The 17,763-nt window shown below is 47.1% G+C and overlaps 2 protein-coding genes across 5 annotated transcripts in view; both read left to right on the top strand.

Moving 5' to 3' along the window:
• LOC117510432 (acyl-CoA dehydrogenase family member 11-like) overlaps positions 1 to 5,536 on the top strand; it is a 29,265-nt gene extending 23,729 nt beyond the window's left edge. For both annotated transcript variants that reach the window (XM_034170125.1, XM_034170126.1), the window contains exons 8-15: positions 1,491 to 1,585; positions 1,662 to 1,761; positions 1,852 to 1,992; positions 2,072 to 2,164; positions 3,902 to 4,009; positions 4,105 to 4,276; positions 4,358 to 4,424; positions 4,505 to 5,536. In XM_034170125.1, coding sequence (XP_034026016.1) covers positions 1,491 to 1,585; positions 1,662 to 1,761; positions 1,852 to 1,992; positions 2,072 to 2,164; positions 3,902 to 4,009; positions 4,105 to 4,276; positions 4,358 to 4,424; positions 4,505 to 4,619 — 891 coding nt within the window. In that variant the 3' untranslated portion in view covers positions 4,620 to 5,536. The remainder of the gene's footprint in view (positions 1 to 1,490; positions 1,586 to 1,661; positions 1,762 to 1,851; positions 1,993 to 2,071; positions 2,165 to 3,901; positions 4,010 to 4,104; positions 4,277 to 4,357; positions 4,425 to 4,504) is intronic.
• Positions 1 to 17,763, top strand: part of slc8b1 (solute carrier family 8 member B1) — a 90,374-nt gene that overhangs the window by 12,421 nt on the left and 60,190 nt on the right. The window contains exon 3 of one of the 3 annotated variants that reach the window (XM_034170129.1): positions 8,979 to 9,079. In XM_034170129.1, coding sequence (XP_034026020.1) covers positions 9,056 to 9,079 — 24 coding nt within the window. In that variant the 5' untranslated portion in view covers positions 8,979 to 9,055. Of the gene's footprint in view, positions 1 to 8,622; positions 9,080 to 17,763 lie in introns of those variants that run through there. The other 2 variants (XM_034170130.1, XM_034170128.1) reach the window with 2 other exon arrangements.

Genomic DNA, 17,763 nt, shown 5'->3' on the forward strand with positions numbered 1-17,763 from the left:
AATGGTTATCAACACGGAGGTGTTTTTCCTGTGCCGCTGCACCACGCCGGCTGCATCCCGACGCACGGACCCGTCCGCACGTCTTTCATTAAAAAAATCTCCTTTAACAGTGGAATATCCGGATAAAATGCTGAAACCTGACTTCTTCTGAAACTTCTCTGTTCTCTCACGATGTCCTGGATCAATACAGCCTGAAATGTGGAGGTTTTCAGCTTGAAACAGGCTGACGACGGCGCCTGAGAGCGCTGCACGACGTCTCGCTCCGTGGGAAGTCCTTAAAGCGACAGTATCACCTCAAAATCTCTCATCAGCCGTTAAAATTTTCACTGAAAACCAGCTTAATTTTTTGAACCGTGTCCACTTCGATGTGTCTCACAGGTTTAGAAAAAATTTTGATCAAACAAAGCGCCAGTCTCTCAGCAACTTCTCAGACAAAGGAATTCCGACGAGGGGCTGGACGACTCCTCCCACAAGGAGTGCTCACAGGCGAATGACGTCACCAACAGGCGTGGAAAAACTCACGCATGCGCATGAGGGTTCAAGCATGTCTGACGTAAAAACATATGAATGAAATCCATATAGTTTTTGAAAAAAATAAAAAGGACCTATACTTTATTGACAGCCCTCGTATATAAAAGTATACCAATAACGGCAGGATGGTGGCTTAGTGGTTACCAGTGTTGCCTCACAGCGAGAAGGTCATGGGTTTGATTCCCACCTGTGGCCTTTCTGTGTGGAGTTTGCATGCTCTCCTTGTGTTTGCATGGGTTCTCTCCGGGTGCTCCGGCTTTCTCCAACAACCAAAAGACATGCAGGTTAGGTGGATTGGAAACTTTAAATTGTCTGTAGGTGTGCATGCGGGTGTGAATGTATTTGTTTGTCTGTATGTGGTCCTGCGACAGACTGGCATCCTGTCCAGGGTGTACCCCGCCTCACGCTCCATGATAGGCTCCAGCACCCCCGACCCTTAATTGGAGTAAGCGAATGACGATGAGTGAGTGAGTGAGTGAGCGAGTACACCAATAACTGGTCCTTCTGGTGCCCAGAGCTGGCCGTCCCACCCGAGAGTATAAATCACAGTGGTGTCAACACTTCGCCATTTGTAATGAGCCTCAGAGAAGCACGGTAAACAGTGTCTGCTGTGCGAAGACATTGAGCAGAAGCATTCATATATTAAAGATCTCCAGAATCGGTTCACTTGATTGGTTTGGTCTTAGTAGTTCAGGTATTTGTGGGGCACAGCCTAAGAAGGGTGCAGCCCCTGAATTTGGGCACAGCCAATATTTGTGACTGTTTATAATTTTGACCGTGTTTATTTCAGAAAACCCACAGTAAATTAAAATGAGCACATGAAACATTGAAAACCCAATAACAGAATTACATTTTTGTCCATGAAGAGGGTATGTAAACTTCTAACCATAACTGTGCATCAAAAAAAGTAAAAATAAATCAAAATTTCAACATTTATATTTCTTCTGCTGTATGTATAGCTCTCAGAAGAAGGAAGGGGTGTGGCCTCCATAGCCAATATGCTGACTATAACCAGGATCCATAACAGTATTTCTGCAGCAGCAGCCATGAGAAGGCACAGTATTACATTCACTGCAGCACTTTATCATTCTTGCTCTAAATAGGCTGTTTAATAATATGTATGCATCCAGGGTGGTACAGTTAGCACGGGACTACGCCACTCGTCGCACGGCCTTTGGGAAGCTTCTTAAAGACCACCCACTGCACATGCAGACCCTTGCCAGGATGGAGGTAATGACTGACCACACCTGATGTATATGTGTCAGTCTCACCAGACACAAAGTTTCCCATCAGCTATATGTGCTTCTGACTTCTTCTAAGGTGGAGACTCGGGGAGCCTTCCTCCTGGTTATGGATGTGTGCCGTCTGTTAGGCCGAGAGGAAACTGGCATAGCAACCCAGCTTGAGACACAGTTGTTACGCCTGCTGACACCAGTGGTCAAACTGTACACTGGGAAGCAGGTGTGCTTCTTAGAAAAGTAAAGTCTGTGACTTTAAAGTATTTTGGTGCAGACCCTTAATTTGTCTTGTTTTGTTTTAGGCGATGGCTGTGGTGTCAGAGGGTTTGGAAAGTTTTGGCGGACAGGGCTACATGGAGGACACTGGTTTGCCTGGATTACTTCGAGATGCTCAAGTGAGCGTAACTATAAATCTACAGCAGCACTCAAGTCTGGGCCTTAAGCCAGCCACTCACTGCGTGATGATACAGTGTACTTGTGTCCTATCAATGGAACGCAGGCACTGTATCAGATGCAGAATCGTATTACAAAATAAATGCAGAACACAGTGTATACATCACTGATGCACCTCTGTCCAGTGTCCACACAGTGAAACATTAGCAGGAGGTGTGCGTTGTGTGCAGCTGTGCGCAGGTATTTTTCATCTGTGCCTTATCTAGAGCTGTATTGAGGAAAAACAACTTATGTTGGGTGCAGAAAAGATGCAGATATTTTCCATTGTTTGATTAGATACCACAAACATTATGTAAGCATTTGTGCTGTGCCAAATTCCCAAGTGTGGACAGAGAATTGAGATATAAAATAACACTCTCTGTGTTAGAAATTATTGTAAATTAATTATATGGATTGTGAAAAACATGGAAATACATTTATTTTGTTTAAAATAGATTTTGTCTGCTCAGAATTATTTCAGTTTTATCTTATGTGCACAAATTAATCAAATTCTGGAAACAAATGTGCAATAAGATGTCAGGCAAAATACCCCCCCCCCCCCCCACACACACACACACTTTGGTGCTCCAACACTCTGTAGGTACCGTGCTCACCTTGGAAGTTGGATCCTTTAAAGACCACGGGTTTCGATGTTTTCATTCTCATGAAGATGCACGTACATAACACAGTTGCTCCGTACACCTTGCAATAAGACTTAGGTTTCTGTATGACCGTGGCAAATCATGTCACATTATTGTGTCATGCGTGGTCAGCCATATTTCCCCAGAATGATTACTTTTGAGAATTAAGTGTTTTCTATAACCGTTTCTATTTGGGTCTTGATGAACAGATTTCCCATTAAGGTTCAGAAGCGTTATTTAAGATGAACTATTGGTGGTGATGGGCAGCACGGTGGCTTAGTGGTTAGCACTGTTGCCTCACAGCGAGAAGGTCGTGGGTTCAGTTCCCATGGCCTTTCTGTGTGGAGTTTGCATGTTCTCCCCCTGTTTGCGTGGGTTTCCTCTGGGTGCTCCGGTTGCCTCCCACATCCATAGACATGCAGGTTAGGTGGATTGGAATCTTTAAATTGTCCGTAGGTGTGTCTGTGTTTGTTTGTCTGCTTGTGGCCCTGCGACAGACTGGCGTCCTGTCCTGGGTGTACCCCGCCTCGTGCCCTATGGCTGCTGGGATAGGCTCCAGCCCCCCGCAACCCTTAAGTGGACTAAGCGGTAGAAGTTGAATGAATGAATGAATGAATATTACTGGTGATGAATGTGTATCTGATCCACATTAAATGTTTCATATTTAAATGGCTGTCAGTTGTGTAATGAAAAAGCAAAAAATATGTATATGTTGCAAACAGCACTAGAAATGTTCATTTTACTGTGACTGTTCAAGAATTTATGAAAACAGATTCATGGGATTTAGATTTTTGATTTGATTGATCAAAAATTGTTTTTAGTAAGTGTTTGAGGCACATCTCCTTCAGCCCAACCTGATCATCTGTCTCTGTTCTAAATTTTGCTCTTTTCAGGATTACACTTAAAATACTAACTTAAAAAACCCTACAATTGAATTTGAATTAAAAACAGCTCAGGTCAACTCATCTCACAAATGAGCAGATATAAAACCTTCATGGAGGTAAACAAATGTATTGAGAGATTGTAAAGTTTTCAGTCTGTTCTTCTTCCTGTGCTCAGGTGTTGTCTATATGGGAAGGTACAACGAATGTTCTGTCTTTGGACGTGCTGCGCTCCGTAGCTCGTAGCTCAGGAATGGTTCTTCAAGCTTATTTCACACATATCAAGGTCAGGGATCAGAAAAAAAAAAAAAATTTTATCAAACCAGTTTCCTTATTAGGAGTACAGAAATGTGACGTGCACTTGTTTTATTTGTCACATAGTCTCTGCTTGCAGGCGCCACCGCTCTTCCCTTGTTGGCCGCGGCTGTGGAAGCAGTTGCTGGGGCTCTGTCTGAACTCCAGGAGTTTGTACAAATGGCAGGTAGCAGAGAACCAAGATACCTAGAGCTGTCAGCCCGGGATCTGGCATACAGCCTGGCACGAACCTACACAGGTTGGTACCACACACACGAATGAAAAACTGTTATTCCTATATTGCATGTTTCTTTGTTTAAACTGTTCCCGTGTTAATCAGGGGCTCTTCTCATTGACCACGCATGTTGGAAAGGAGCCTCTCCATCTGATACTTACACTGCACTCAGGTAAACGGCAAAGCAGCAGAAAATCCAACGCTGGCCCGACATTCACAGTCACCACCTGTGTTCTTGTTGTGTCATACCAGGTGGTGTGAACAGGACTTGTGCCCCGTCGTAACCAAACAGGCGAGAAGCTGGTACGACTCCAACACTCCCCCACGTGATGCTGCACTGGTGTTTGATAAACCAATCCACGACTGACTGTTTTAAGAAACCTGCTGCTGTTCTGCCACTGTTAGGCCTAATACTGCTTTTCATTCAGAATGGGGTGTGAAGTTTCCCCAGTGAAAAGTCTTCAGCACCTGCATTCCTAAGCGAACAATCTAGAAGAACAAGTATAACCACATGGCGATGACAAACGTATATGTGCACAGAGGTTCATTCTCAGAATTATGCAATATTAGCACACCTGTTTTTCTTTTTTTAAAGAACACTAAAAAAATAACGCAAATAAACTAATTTTGTATGATATGAATATTTAATAACATCAGAGTTACTGAACAAGAACAAATGTGCTTTCTTATAGTCTAATTTAAGAAATACAATCTGGTACATGTTGATGAATTTGCAGTAAACTGAGTGAGGAAAGCCACCAAAACACCTGTGATCACTCTGAAGAAGTTACAGGCTTCTGTGGACTTAGTGAAACTTTTGTCTGCTGCATCAGCAGTGTCATGGTGGAGTGAAGAAGAGAATGACTTTGTTCTAAGAAAACTGATCAGATCTAGGCTCGAGTCTTCCATGTGCCTTCTGGCAAACAAGTTGAAATATTACATCTTCTTTTTACAAAAATCATCTATGCCACTCCACCATGAAGCTGTGTAATTTGTGGTGCAACAGAAAAAAAGATGCACAATGCAGTTTCTCCAATCACAGCTACAAGGACAACTTGTGGCTTCCCTCACTAATGTTGTACAGTTACTTGGGTTTTGAGAACTGCCTTCTCCAGACAGTCATTATATTTGACAAGGATGTTTGGTTTCGCTTTGATCTCTATCTGAATTTTAATAAATCAATGAAAGAAAATTTTTCTGATATGAGACAAGAATGTTATATTTTCTTTTTGTCTTTTCTATATCTTATACATGTATCAGAAATAAAAGGCCAATTTATGATGATGTCAGAAGGTTTTATTTGCCCTCTCATATCTCACAATTTTACATTGATAAAATCAACTTTTTAAAACTCATAAGGCAAGAATTTTAGGTTTTCCTTTTATCACTATCCCACATTTTTAAATGAAGTGATGAATGGAAAAATACTTGATGTCATTAGGCAAGGATATCGAGATGCTATCAAATGAAAATTTAGCACACACACACGCAATCAATTATATAGCACCAAATCACAACAAAGCTGCCTCAAGACACTTCACATGAGTAAGGTCTCAACTTACCAACCCCTAGAGCAAGCACACAAGCGACAGTGGTAAGGAAAAACTCCCTCTGATGATTTGAGGAAGAAACCTCAAGCAGACCAGACTCAGAGGGGTGACCCACTGCTTAGGCCATTCTAACAGTTACAAGGTTTTTTTTGAATGAATTTCTTAAACAGAAGAAACTGAAGAAAAAAAAAAAAGAGCAACAAATAAAGAAAAGAAGTAGAGTTGGATCACCACCAAAGGTTTCCTCTGGTCCTCTACTTTCAGAGATGGCAGACAGGGTCAATCGCATAACTTACAGCTCTCCACTGCAGTATCACACATTAAACCTTCCCTCTGTGAAGGTAATATGTGGGAACTTCTAATGTATTTTTTTTTTTCTGCCAACATCTACTCAGACTGGTGGAAATGTTGAGATAGTGTGGGTTTAGACACCATGTGTCACATACCACAAAGATATCCATCAGCACTGAGGTTGAAGCTGTGGACTTGTAATTACAGAATCTTTGGTTCAAATCCCTCTCAGACCGACAAGCTCTGAATTCTTTGCTCTTGGTGTGCAGTTGAGTGCCTTGCATGGTAGGATGCTGACATGGGTAGATGTGAGACGCCATTGTAAAGCACTTTAAGCATCTGGTTTAGATGGAAAAGCACTGTTGTGAAAGTGTCGTGACACGGACCCACAACAGGGGGCGTAAATGAACGGACAATGGATAAGCCAAAAGTAACAATTTAATGTTGTGAATCACACAACGACGTACAGACAATAACAATATAGTGACTGTCAATCATACACCAGGTGACGTGTGGGCAGGCTCGACGATAGACGCCTGGCGAGAGAAGAGCCAGATCCACACAGCTTCCACTGCCAACGGAGCTGAAGAACACCGGATCCGCTAAGCCCTGCGCCCCAGGTGGCCGCTGTCTTCAGCAGTCAGACCCGGTACTGCTGGCAGAGAACAGAGACAGTCCTGATGAGTGTGAGGTCGCACACTCAGTAATCCCACAGTCTGTGTTCAGTAAGGAGGGAGCGCCTCCACCTCCAATCACACACTCGTGCAGCTCCTGTCTAACCACTTATCTGGTTGGGGTTTGAAGCGAAGCCGTCGCTGATCACACCAAACGCCAATCCCACAGATAAGGACACACCACAGGAAAACGGCTGCAAAGAAGTTCAGATTATTACTCAATGTTTTGAGTCAGCAGAGAAAGTTACCTGATTGGTAGATGATTTCTCGGCGAGGAGGTGGAGTCGCAGTCCAGCCTTTATGGAGATGGTGATGAGTTGGCTGAGTGACAGCTGGTGCTGATAAAGAGTGACAGCTGTCACTCCAAGTGGCTCCGGCGCCATCTTGTGCTTGAAGCCCGCACTCCAAGCAGGGCGCCATTTGGTGGTGGTGGGCCAGCAGTACCTCCTCTTCAGCGGCCCACACAACAAGCACAATAGAACAGTATTTATTCACCCTGACAACACCTCTGAAATTCATACAGTGTAAAAATATAACATTTGGCTCGTACACCTATTGTTGATTATTTTTATTATCAAAGGATGTTGATTTCCAGTGAATCTTGAGCTGGTATGCACTTTAAAGAGCTCTATGTGGTATGTGCCTCTTAAAACATTTAATTATTGCTTTACTGTCATTGTTCACCAGAATTTGAATGCAATGCTGACTCAGTCATGTGACCTTTGATGAAAAAGGAGTGGTGTGCAGTAGTAGTGGTAAATACGTTCTATTTTTGGAGCTGGTCGTTTTGGCTCCATTCACTGAAACTATGTTCATTTGGCTTTTCATTTGTTCACTCGTCCTGTTTGTTTATTCTCAAACCCAGCATCCAAACCGTGAGTAAGTAATACTGGCTTGTGGGAAAACTCAGTTTGGTTCTGGTTTACTAGAGTTTGGGATTTGTGGAAAAGTTGATTTTATTTCAAATTTGCAATTCTGCTATTCCTGTGTCCTTCAATACAACCTTGCTGACAGCTGTCTAGTCGAAAATTATGCTATCATTTTTCGTCATGATTGTTGTTATATCGCACGCTGTTACTGCCCCCCGTGACTCTTGATTGGAGTAAGGAGGTATAGAAAATGAATGATTTAATGAACCACCTCCACTAAGGGGATTATTTTTTACTCACTGTGCAGATTTTTGTTTGTTTTTAATAGGATTACACACACACAAAATGGTGAAGCAACTAAATCTCGATGGAAGGGTTGGACATGGACAAATGAACACAATACTGGTGCAAATCTGGATTGTGGGGTGAATCCTGACAGTTGCTCATATAAGTGTTGAATTTGATCTTTATTACTAATCTTTGCCGTAAATTGCAGATTTTTGATCCTGACGTTTGACCCTGATACTGAATCTTTGATTATATACCAGAGTATTGATTTTTTTTTTTCTTTTAATCTCTGGTCATTGATCCTGGTACTTTCACCTTTTATCCACATTGATATAAGTTGATCTTGATCACTGAACTTTCATTCATTGCTGACCTTTGGTTCTGATTACTGACCCACGATTGTAACATGGTTTTATTAGTAATTACTTTTGTTTTTACCAACTCCATCAAGGAGGTAGTCTTTTCAGTTATGTGTGTTTGCTTGTAGGGATTGCATAATTAATAACCCAGTTTTAATCAGACTTAGAGGACAGGTAGGACATGGGCCAAGGGAGAACCTATTAAGTTTTGGTGCAGCTCCAGATCAAGCAGTTGTAATGGGACATTTGATATAACGAAACTGCTTTGTTTCTCATCTGTAAATTCAGAGCCTGTTTTTTTTTTTTTTTTTTTAAGTTACAGGTTTTGGCAGATACAATTGCTTGTTTCTATGGTGGGATTTGTCAACACTGCTTCTTTGCATTGACGAGTGAATTCAAAGAGTTGAACAAGGTAACAGTGAAGATTCGAATCTTTCCGTTCTGAGTCGTTCATTATGGTTCAGTCCGTCGTGTTCGACACACAGCAGCCGTGTCCGTACACGGACGTTTCGTAGTACTAAACAGACTCAAACAACACCACAACTATTACAGGAAAAAAACCACAACGACATCGATTTATTTTTGTGATTTATGTGAAGACGTTTCGTTGGAGCTGTTTTCTCCAGGTCTGGAAGTCAGGAATGAAGGCTCCCACGGGCTGAAGTGAATTACTTTTTTTTTTTTTTTTTTTGTCGTCTTTTGTGGCGTTTTCGTGTCCTCAGCAAGTCACACCGACTGTCGAAGCAGATCTTCTGACGGCACACTGGACACCATGTCTCAAAACAACGACGAAAAGGTGACGTAGCTAACATGCTAACTGGACTTAATTCGACTCTTCTAATCAATATTACTTTTTAGTCACACTTTTTACTGTTTACTGATTTTGACGTTTTTTGGGGGGCGACATTCTGTGAATATGCACGTGTCAGCAGCTTATTTCTCAGACGTCACATGACCAGCTACAGGCGTAAACATTTAATTACATAGTTAACGTGTGTCCATTACTGTGTAATTAAATGTTCGTCAGGACAGACTGTCAGCAGCAGCCTCCATAGGCAGGTGTATTGATTATTCATGTGTTTGTGATCAATATAGTCGGGACTCAATCTGATCGTCTTGTGGGTTTTTTTTTTCTCGTCTTCCTTTCATAAATCACAGCTGTTGGGCAATAAGGAAGTAAGAGAGAGAAATCACAGCTAATTGATTATTATTATGTATAATGCTAACATGGTAATACTAATTCAGTTATAACTGTAATTAGTTTTAGAAATAATAATTTTATATATTCTTGAGAAAACTCTAAACTGACTGTAGGTGTGACATGTGTTTGTTTATATGTGGCCCTGGCACAGGCTGGCACCCCGTCCAGGGTGTACCCCACCTTTTGCCCTGTGACCGCTGGGATAGGCTCCAGCGCCCCCGTGACTGTTAATTGAAATAAGTGGGTATAGAAAATGAATGAATGTGTACTTGAGAAATTCAGTTTCCCAAAGTTTGTGAATCTGATCCGCCTGTTCAACGACAACATGACAGAATCATCAAACACAATCAAAATCTCAAATCATATGAAACGGGTGTGTTCTGGCCCCGATCCTCTTTAACACCATATTTACCTGTGTCCTCAATCATGCTTGAGAAACATTGCAGTACTTGAAGTACTGAACAGATGGGTCGCTCTTTGACCTCCGCCGCATGAGAGCCAAAACAAAGACAGTAGTAAAAACCATCCTGGAAGCCCTGTTTCCCGATGACTTGATGGAACGCTGATCCTCAACAAAGTCTCTGAAGCAGCATGCAGCATCCTTTTGCCTTACCATCAGCTGTGACAAAACAGAAGTCCTCTGTTCACCTAGTCCACCCTGTTCTATGCAGCTTCTTGCCCCTCCAGTTCCACTGAGGGAACAGGACTGAAGACTACAGAAGGACTTCACCCACTTTGGTAGTACCATCTCCAGTGATGGTTCCCTCGACAAGCAGATCACTGTTAGAATGTGCAAAGCAAGCCAAGCACTCAGTAGACGGCGTTCCTGAATACTGAGCCAGTACAGCATCCAGCTGTTATCCTTTGCCTTCTGTATAGGTGTGAGACTTGGACTTTGTAAAGAAGACACATCAAACTGCTGGAAAGTTTTCACATACTCAGCCTGCACATAATCCTAAGCATACAATGGCAGGACAAGATCACAAACCTTGAGATTCTGGACAGGGCTGAAATCACAAATATTGAAGCCACCATCTTGAAAGCTCAGGTTGATGGATAGGAAATTTCCAAGCACCACCTTTACAGCCAACTCTGCCTTATCAAAAGAAACAAATGAAGACCCCAAAAACGTTTCAAAGATCATTTGAAGGTCAACATGGCATTTGCTGGCATCCTTCCCAAATGGCTAGAAGAGCATGCACAGGACTGGACAGTTGGCCTGCCCTCCCTGTGGATGATCATGCAGATCAAAACTGGTACTCCACAGTGATCTGTCAGTCCATATCAAGTAAGAACTAGAGCACAGTGCTCATAAAGTGCAAACCTGTACCAACACTAGTTTCCAATTCCACAAAATTCTACCTTAGGAAAAAATTTCAAGCTCAAATTCCTGTTCAGAGTGGCTTTTATAAGATAAATTAGATGTGATTGCATAGATTGAGTATGTATTGCGTATGTAATGCAGATGTCATCTGCACCCAAAATTTTGTGCAGCTCAAAAATCCATGCAATGGAAAAACGTACCTCTGCGGATAATTGCGGATGTCGGCCGACTCATGCAAGCATGTTTCATGAATGTTGCAGATGTTTAGCAAATACGACGTCTGTCCAAAAAGTAATGGACCTTTTTATTTTTTTCAAAAACTATATGGATTTGAATCACGTGTGATTACATCAGCCAAGCTTGAACCTTTGTGCGCATGCGTGAGTTTTTCCACGCCTGTCAGTTGCGTCATTCGCCTGTGGGCAGGCTTTGAGTGAGCACTGGTCCACCCCTCCCGTCGGATTTCTTTTGTCTGAGAACTTGCTGAGAGACTGCCGCTTTGCTCCATGAAATTTTTTTTCAGAAACTGTTAGAGACAGGCAGTTGGAAACCATTCGATAGATTCAGTTGGATATTGGTGAAGATTCTGTCGGCGTCACGTGGATTATGGACTGTTAAAACCTTTTTAAAGACGGCCCACAGTGGCAGAGGGCGCGCGGTGCGCCGAGCGGCCATTCGACAGGCTGGATCGACCAGATCATTTCTAAACTAAACGCTGTATTGATCCGGGACATCATGTGACTACCACAGAAATGGCAACAGAGCTGGACATAGCACTTTTGCAGCACATTCCACTGTTACAGGAGATTTTGTAATGAAAGACGTGCGGAGGATTTCGCGCGTCGGCACGAAGCAGCTCAGGACGCGCAGCAAAAAAACTCCTCCGTCTTGGAAGTCTCACAGGAAATGTTGTGGCATGTCCAGCTGTTACACAATTTCTCGGATACTCACTCGACTGAAAGCCATCGAAAGCCGTCTGAATCTTCTGAATGGTTTCCAACATGGAGGTGTTTTTTTTTTGCTGCGCGTCCTGAGCTGCTTCGTGCCGACGCTCGAAATCCTCCGCACGTCTTTCATTACAAAATCTTCTGTAACAGTGGAATGTGCCGCAAAAGTGCTATGTCCAGCTCTGTTGCCATTTCTGTGGTAGTCACATGATGTCCCGGATCAACACAGCGTTCAGTTTAGAAATGATCTGGTTGATCCAGCCTGTCGAATGGCCGCTCAGCACGCCGCGCGCCCTCCGCCGCTGTGGGCTGTCTTTAAAAAGGTTTTAACAGTCCATAATCCGCGTGACGCCGACAGAATCTTCACCGATATCCAACTGAATCTATCGAATGGTTTCCAACTGCCTGTCTCTAACAGTTTCTGAAAAAAATTTCATGGAGCAAAGCGGCAGTCTCTCAGCAAGTTCTCAGACAAAAGAAATCCGACGGGAGGGGTGGACCAGTGCTCACTCAAAGCTTGCCCACAGGCAAATGACGCAACCGACAGGCGTGGAAAAACTCACGCATGCGCACGAAGGTTCAAGCTTGGCTGATGCAATCACACGTGATTCAAATCCATATAGTTTTTGAAAAAAATAAAAAGGTCCATTACTTTTTGGACAGACCTTGTATACACCAATTTTGTGCGCAATTCATATGCAAATCTTCCTAAACACTAGTGGACCAGGCCTTTATAGTTACAGATACAACGCAAAAGACAGATGGCTGGAGTGCGAGTCTATAAAAATAGATTTAAAAAAATGAAAAAAGCTTGACATAATCTTCCAAAGCCAAAAGGCCATGACTTCTTATGGCCCACAAATAGTCCAAACTGTTGTGTGGGCCGCTGAAGAGGAGGTACTGCTGGCCCACCACCACCAGAGGGCACCCTGCCTGGAGTGCGGGCTCCAGGCACCAGAGGGCGCTGCCGCCTCACAGGAGCAGCCGGGGTGGCAGCTGACACTCATCACCTGTGACAGCTGTCACCACTCATCTGATCTGCATCGGTATATCAGCAAGACGTCATCGCCACCTCTTTGCCGAGATATCGTTCTACCTGAAAGGTAATATCCTCAGCCTGACTGCTTGATAGAAAGCCCTTTTTGTGATTTTTGTGAGTGATAACAGACTTTTTCTCCAACGAGAGGTGGAGGTAGCTTCCCTGCCGTGCAGATTGCTGGGTGCAGACGCACCCACGTTTAATTGTGTTTTTGTTCCTCGCCAGCAGTACCAGATCCGACACGCGGAGGCAGTGGCCACCTGGGAGTTCGGGACTTGGCGGCTCCAGCATTCCCGGGGTCTGGTGGCGGAGGAAATCGTGTGGTTCCGGTTCTGCTTTGGACAGGCGTCTCCTATCTTCGAGCCTGCCCACACGACACCTTGTAATTTGACCTTTGATCTATTGTGTAATCTGTTGTGTTTGTTGTGCACGTTCGCAACAGTAAAGTGTTGTTATTTGACCTATTCCATTGTCCGTTCATTTGCGCCCCCTGTTGTGGGTCCGTGTACTTACACTTTCCCAACAGGATATCTCGGCCAACGTCATGGATCCCGAGGGGCGTCAACCGGCTGTTGAACGGCCAATGGAAGAACAGGGCACACAGGCGCCCGCAGGAGGAATGATCGGTGAGTTGCAGCGGATCCTCACTGTTTTCACGGCTCGGTTGGATTTAATGACCGAGCAGAACGTCCTCCTTAACCGCAGGGTGGAGGCTCTCGCCGCGCAGGTGGAGGCGCGCCCTCAGGGCGCTGCTGCGGCTCTCCCTCCTGTCGACCCTGTGCGTAACAGTGACGTTCCACTGGTCGTTCAACGACCCCTCCCACCTTCCCCGGAAGCATACATAAGCCCTCCAGAGCCGTACGGAGGTTGTGTGGAGACGTGCGCGGACTTCCTTATGCAGTGTTCGCTCGTCTTCGCACAACGTCCTGTTATGTACGCAACTGATTCTAGCAAGATAGCTTATGTAATTAATCTGCTTCGCGGCAAGGCACACGCTTGGGCTACAGCGCTTTGGGAGCAAAATTCACGGCTCCTTCTGACATATGATGGGTTTGTGAGGGAGTTCAGAACAGTGTTCGATCACCCAAATAGAGGAGAGACCGCTTCAGCCGTGCTGCTGTCAATGAGACAGGGGCGCCGGAGCGCAGCTGCTTATGCAGTCGACTTCCGCATCGCGGCTGCGAGGTCCGGCTGGAATAACACTGCCCTCCGCGCCGCCTTCGTAAATGGACTGTCGTTGGTCCTGAAGGAGCTCCTGGTGGCTAAGGACGAACCGCGGGATTTAGACGGGCTTATTGATCTTGTTATACGATTAGACAATCGGTTAGAGGAACGCCGTCGGGAGCGAGGCGAAGGACGTGACCGGATACGCGCCGCCCCTCTCCCTTCCGGGTTCGAAAAGGGGCCGCCCTCCCCACGCTCCACAGCCGCAGCGCTTTGTGGGGCAACAGCTCCCCCTGTTGACGTTGTTAGGGAGACGCACAGGGCCAAAATGGGGAGGCTGATCCGTGGAGAGTGTTTTCTCTGCAGCTCAACAGAGCACACACAGAGAGACTGCCCCAAACGGCCAAAACGTCAACACTCGCCCTTAGAGACTGGGCTAAGGGGGGGTCAAGACATTCAAGTGAGACACACACAAATTGCCACACGACTCCCAGTCACAATCCTGAGCGGGGATTTAACCCTTCAAGCCCGAGCACTGGTGGACACGGGGTCAGAAGGGAATCTGCTAGACAGCAGATGGGCAAAGGAGGTAGGGCTCCCTCTAGTGGCGCTTCCTACGCCATTGCAGGTGCGGGCACTAGATGGCACCCTCCTCCCTTTACTCACACACAAGACACCACCAGTAACTCTGGTGGTGTCTGGAAACCACCGGGAGGAGATTGAGTTTTTTGTAACTCCTGCCACCTCCCGCGTGATTTTGGGCATCCCATGGATGTTAAAGCACAATCCCCGGATCGATTGGCCGTCTGGGGTGGTGGTTCAGTGGAGCGAAACCTGCCATCGGGTGTGTTTAGGATCCTCGGTTCCTCCCGGTTCCCAGGCTAAGGAGGAGGTCAAAGTCCCGCCCAATCTGACTGCAGTGCCGGTTGAGTACCACGATCTTGCTGACGTCTTCAGCAAGGATCTGGCACTCACCCTTCCCCCGCACCGTCCGTACGATTGTGCCATTGATTTGGTTCCAGGCGCTGAGTTCCCGTCCAGCAGGCTGTACAACCTCTCACGACCTGAGCGCGAATCAATGGAGACCTACATCCGGGACTCATTAGCTGCCGGGCTGATCCGGAACTCCACCTCCCCGATGGGGGCAGGTTTCTTTTTTGTGGGCAAGAAAGATGGCGGACTTCGTCCATGTATTGATTACAGGGGGCTGAATGAGATTACGGTTCGCAACCGATACCCGTTGCCATTATTAGATTCCGTGTTCACCCCCCTGCATGGAGCCAAAATCTTTACTAAACTGGATCTTAGAAATGCGTATCACCTGGTTTGGATCTGGAAGGGAGACGAATGGAAGACGCCATTCAACACCCCATTAGGTCACTTTGAGTACCTGGTCATGCCGTTCGGCCTCACAAACGCCCCTGCGACGTTCCAAGCATTAGTTAATGATGTCTTGCGGGATTTCCTGCACCGATTCGTCTTTGTATATCTAGACGATATACTCATCTTTTCTCCGGATCCTGAAACTCATGTCCGGCATGTACGTCAGGTCCTGCAGCGGTTGTTGGAGAACCGGCTGTTTGTGAAGGGCGAGAAGTGTGAGTTCCACCGCACCTCTTTGTCCTTCCTGGGGTTTATCATCTCCCCCAACTCCGTCGCTCCTGATCCGGCCAAGGTTGCGGCGGTGAGAGACTGGCCCCAACCCACTAGCCGTAGGAAGCTGCAACAGTTCCTCGGCTTTGCTAATTTCTACAGGAGGTTCATTAAGGGCTACAGTCAGGTAGTTAGCCCCCTGACAGCCCTGACCTCACCAAAAGTTCCCTTCACCTGGTCGGATCGTTGCGATGCCGCGTTCAAGGAGTTGAAACGGCGCTTCTCGTCTGCACCCGTTCTGGTGCAGCCCGATCCTAGTCGCCAGTTAGTGGTTGAAGTGGACGCCTCGGACTCAGGGATAGGAGCTGTGCTTTCCCAGAGCGGGAAGACCGATAAGGTCCTTCACCCGTGTGCCTATTTTTCCCGCAGGTTGACCCCGGCCGAACGGAACTATGACATCGGCAATCGAGAACTCCTTGCGGTGAAAGAGGCTCTTGAAGAGTGGAGACATCTGTTGGAGGGAACGTCCGTGCCATTCACGGTTTTCACTGACCACCGGAACCTGGAGTATATCAGGACCGCCAAGCGGCTGAATCCCAGGCAAGCCCGCTGGTCACTGTTCTTCGGCCGTTTTGACTTCCGGATCACCTACCGTCCCGGGACCAAGAACCAGAGATCGGATGCCTTGTCCCGGGTACATGAAGATGAAGTCAAAACGGAGTTGTCGGATCCACCGGAACCCATCATCCCGGAGTCCACTATCGTGGCCACCCTCACCTGGGACGTAGAGAGAACCGTCCGGGAGGCCCTGGCACGAAGCCCGGACCCCGGAACTGGGCCAAAGAACAGACTTTACGTCCCACCAGAAGCTAGGGCTGCAGTCCTGGACTTCTGTCACGGCTCTAAGCTCTCCTGTCATCCAGGGGTGCGAAGAACCGTGGCAGTTGTCCGGCAGCGCTTCTGGTGGGCGTCCCTAGAGGCCGACGTCCGGGATTATATCCAGGCCTGCACCACCTGCACCAGGGGCAAGGCTGACCATCGTAGGGCTTCGGGTCTGCTCCAGCCGCTGCCCGTGCCCCATCGCCCCTGGTCCCACATCGGCCTGGATTTTGTCACGGGTCTCCCGCCGTCCCAGGGCAACACCACCATCTTCACGATAGTGGACCGATTCTCCAAGGCGGCCCACTTCGTGGCCCTCCCGAAGCTCCCGACAGCCCAGGAGACAGCGGACCTCCTGGTTCACCACGTCGTCCGGCTGCATGGGATCCCAACAGACATTGTCTCAGATCGCGGTCCCCAGTTCTCCTCGCACGTCTGGAGGAGCTTCTGCCGGGAACTGGGGGCCACGGTGAGTCTCTCATCCGGGTACCATCCCCAGACCAACGGGCAAGCAGAACGGGCCAATCAGGAGATGGAGCAGGCCCTGCGTTGCGTGACAGCCGCGCACCCGGCGGCCTGGAGTACCCATCTGGCCTGGATCGAGTATGCCCATAACAGCCAGGTGTCGTCAGCCACCGGCCTCTCCCCTTTCGAGGTATGTCTGGGGTATCAACCGCCTTTGTTTCCAGTGGTTGAGGGAGAGGTCGGTGTGCCCTCGGTCCAGGCCCACCTACGGAAGTGCCATCGGGTGTGGCGTGCCGCCCGTTCTGCCTTGCTGAGGGCCCGGATGAGGTCAAAGGCCCATGCAGACCGTCGGCGGACCCCGGCCCCTGCGTATCGGCCAGGGCAAGAGGTGTGGTTGTCGACAAAGGACATCCCCCTCAAAGTGGACTCCCCCAAGTTACAGGACCGTTACATCGGTCCCTTCAAAATCCAGAAGGTCATCAGTCCAGCCGCAGTGAGGCTTCAGCTGCCGGCCTCACTGCGGATCCATCCTGTATTTCACGTGTCCCGAATCAAACCACATCACACCTCACCCCTCTGTACTCCGGGTCCGGCACCGCCTCCTGCCCGGATCATCGATGGCGAGCCGGCTTGGACTGTGCGCCGGCTTTTGGATGTCCGTAGGATGGGCCGGGGCTTCCAGTATTTGGTGGACTGGGAGGGGTACGGACCTGAAGAACGCTCCTGGGTGAAGAGGAGCTTCATTCTGGACCCGGCCCTCCTGGCCGATTTCTACCGCCGCCACCCGGACAAGCCTGGTCGGGCGCCAGTTGAGGGGGGGGTCCTGTTGTATGGGCCGCTGAAGAGGAGGTACTGCTGGCCCACCACC

This window comes from Thalassophryne amazonica, chromosome 5 (assembly GCF_902500255.1).
Source record: "Thalassophryne amazonica chromosome 5, fThaAma1.1, whole genome shotgun sequence".
In the NCBI taxonomy this organism is placed as follows: Eukaryota; Metazoa; Chordata; class Actinopteri; order Batrachoidiformes; family Batrachoididae; genus Thalassophryne; species Thalassophryne amazonica.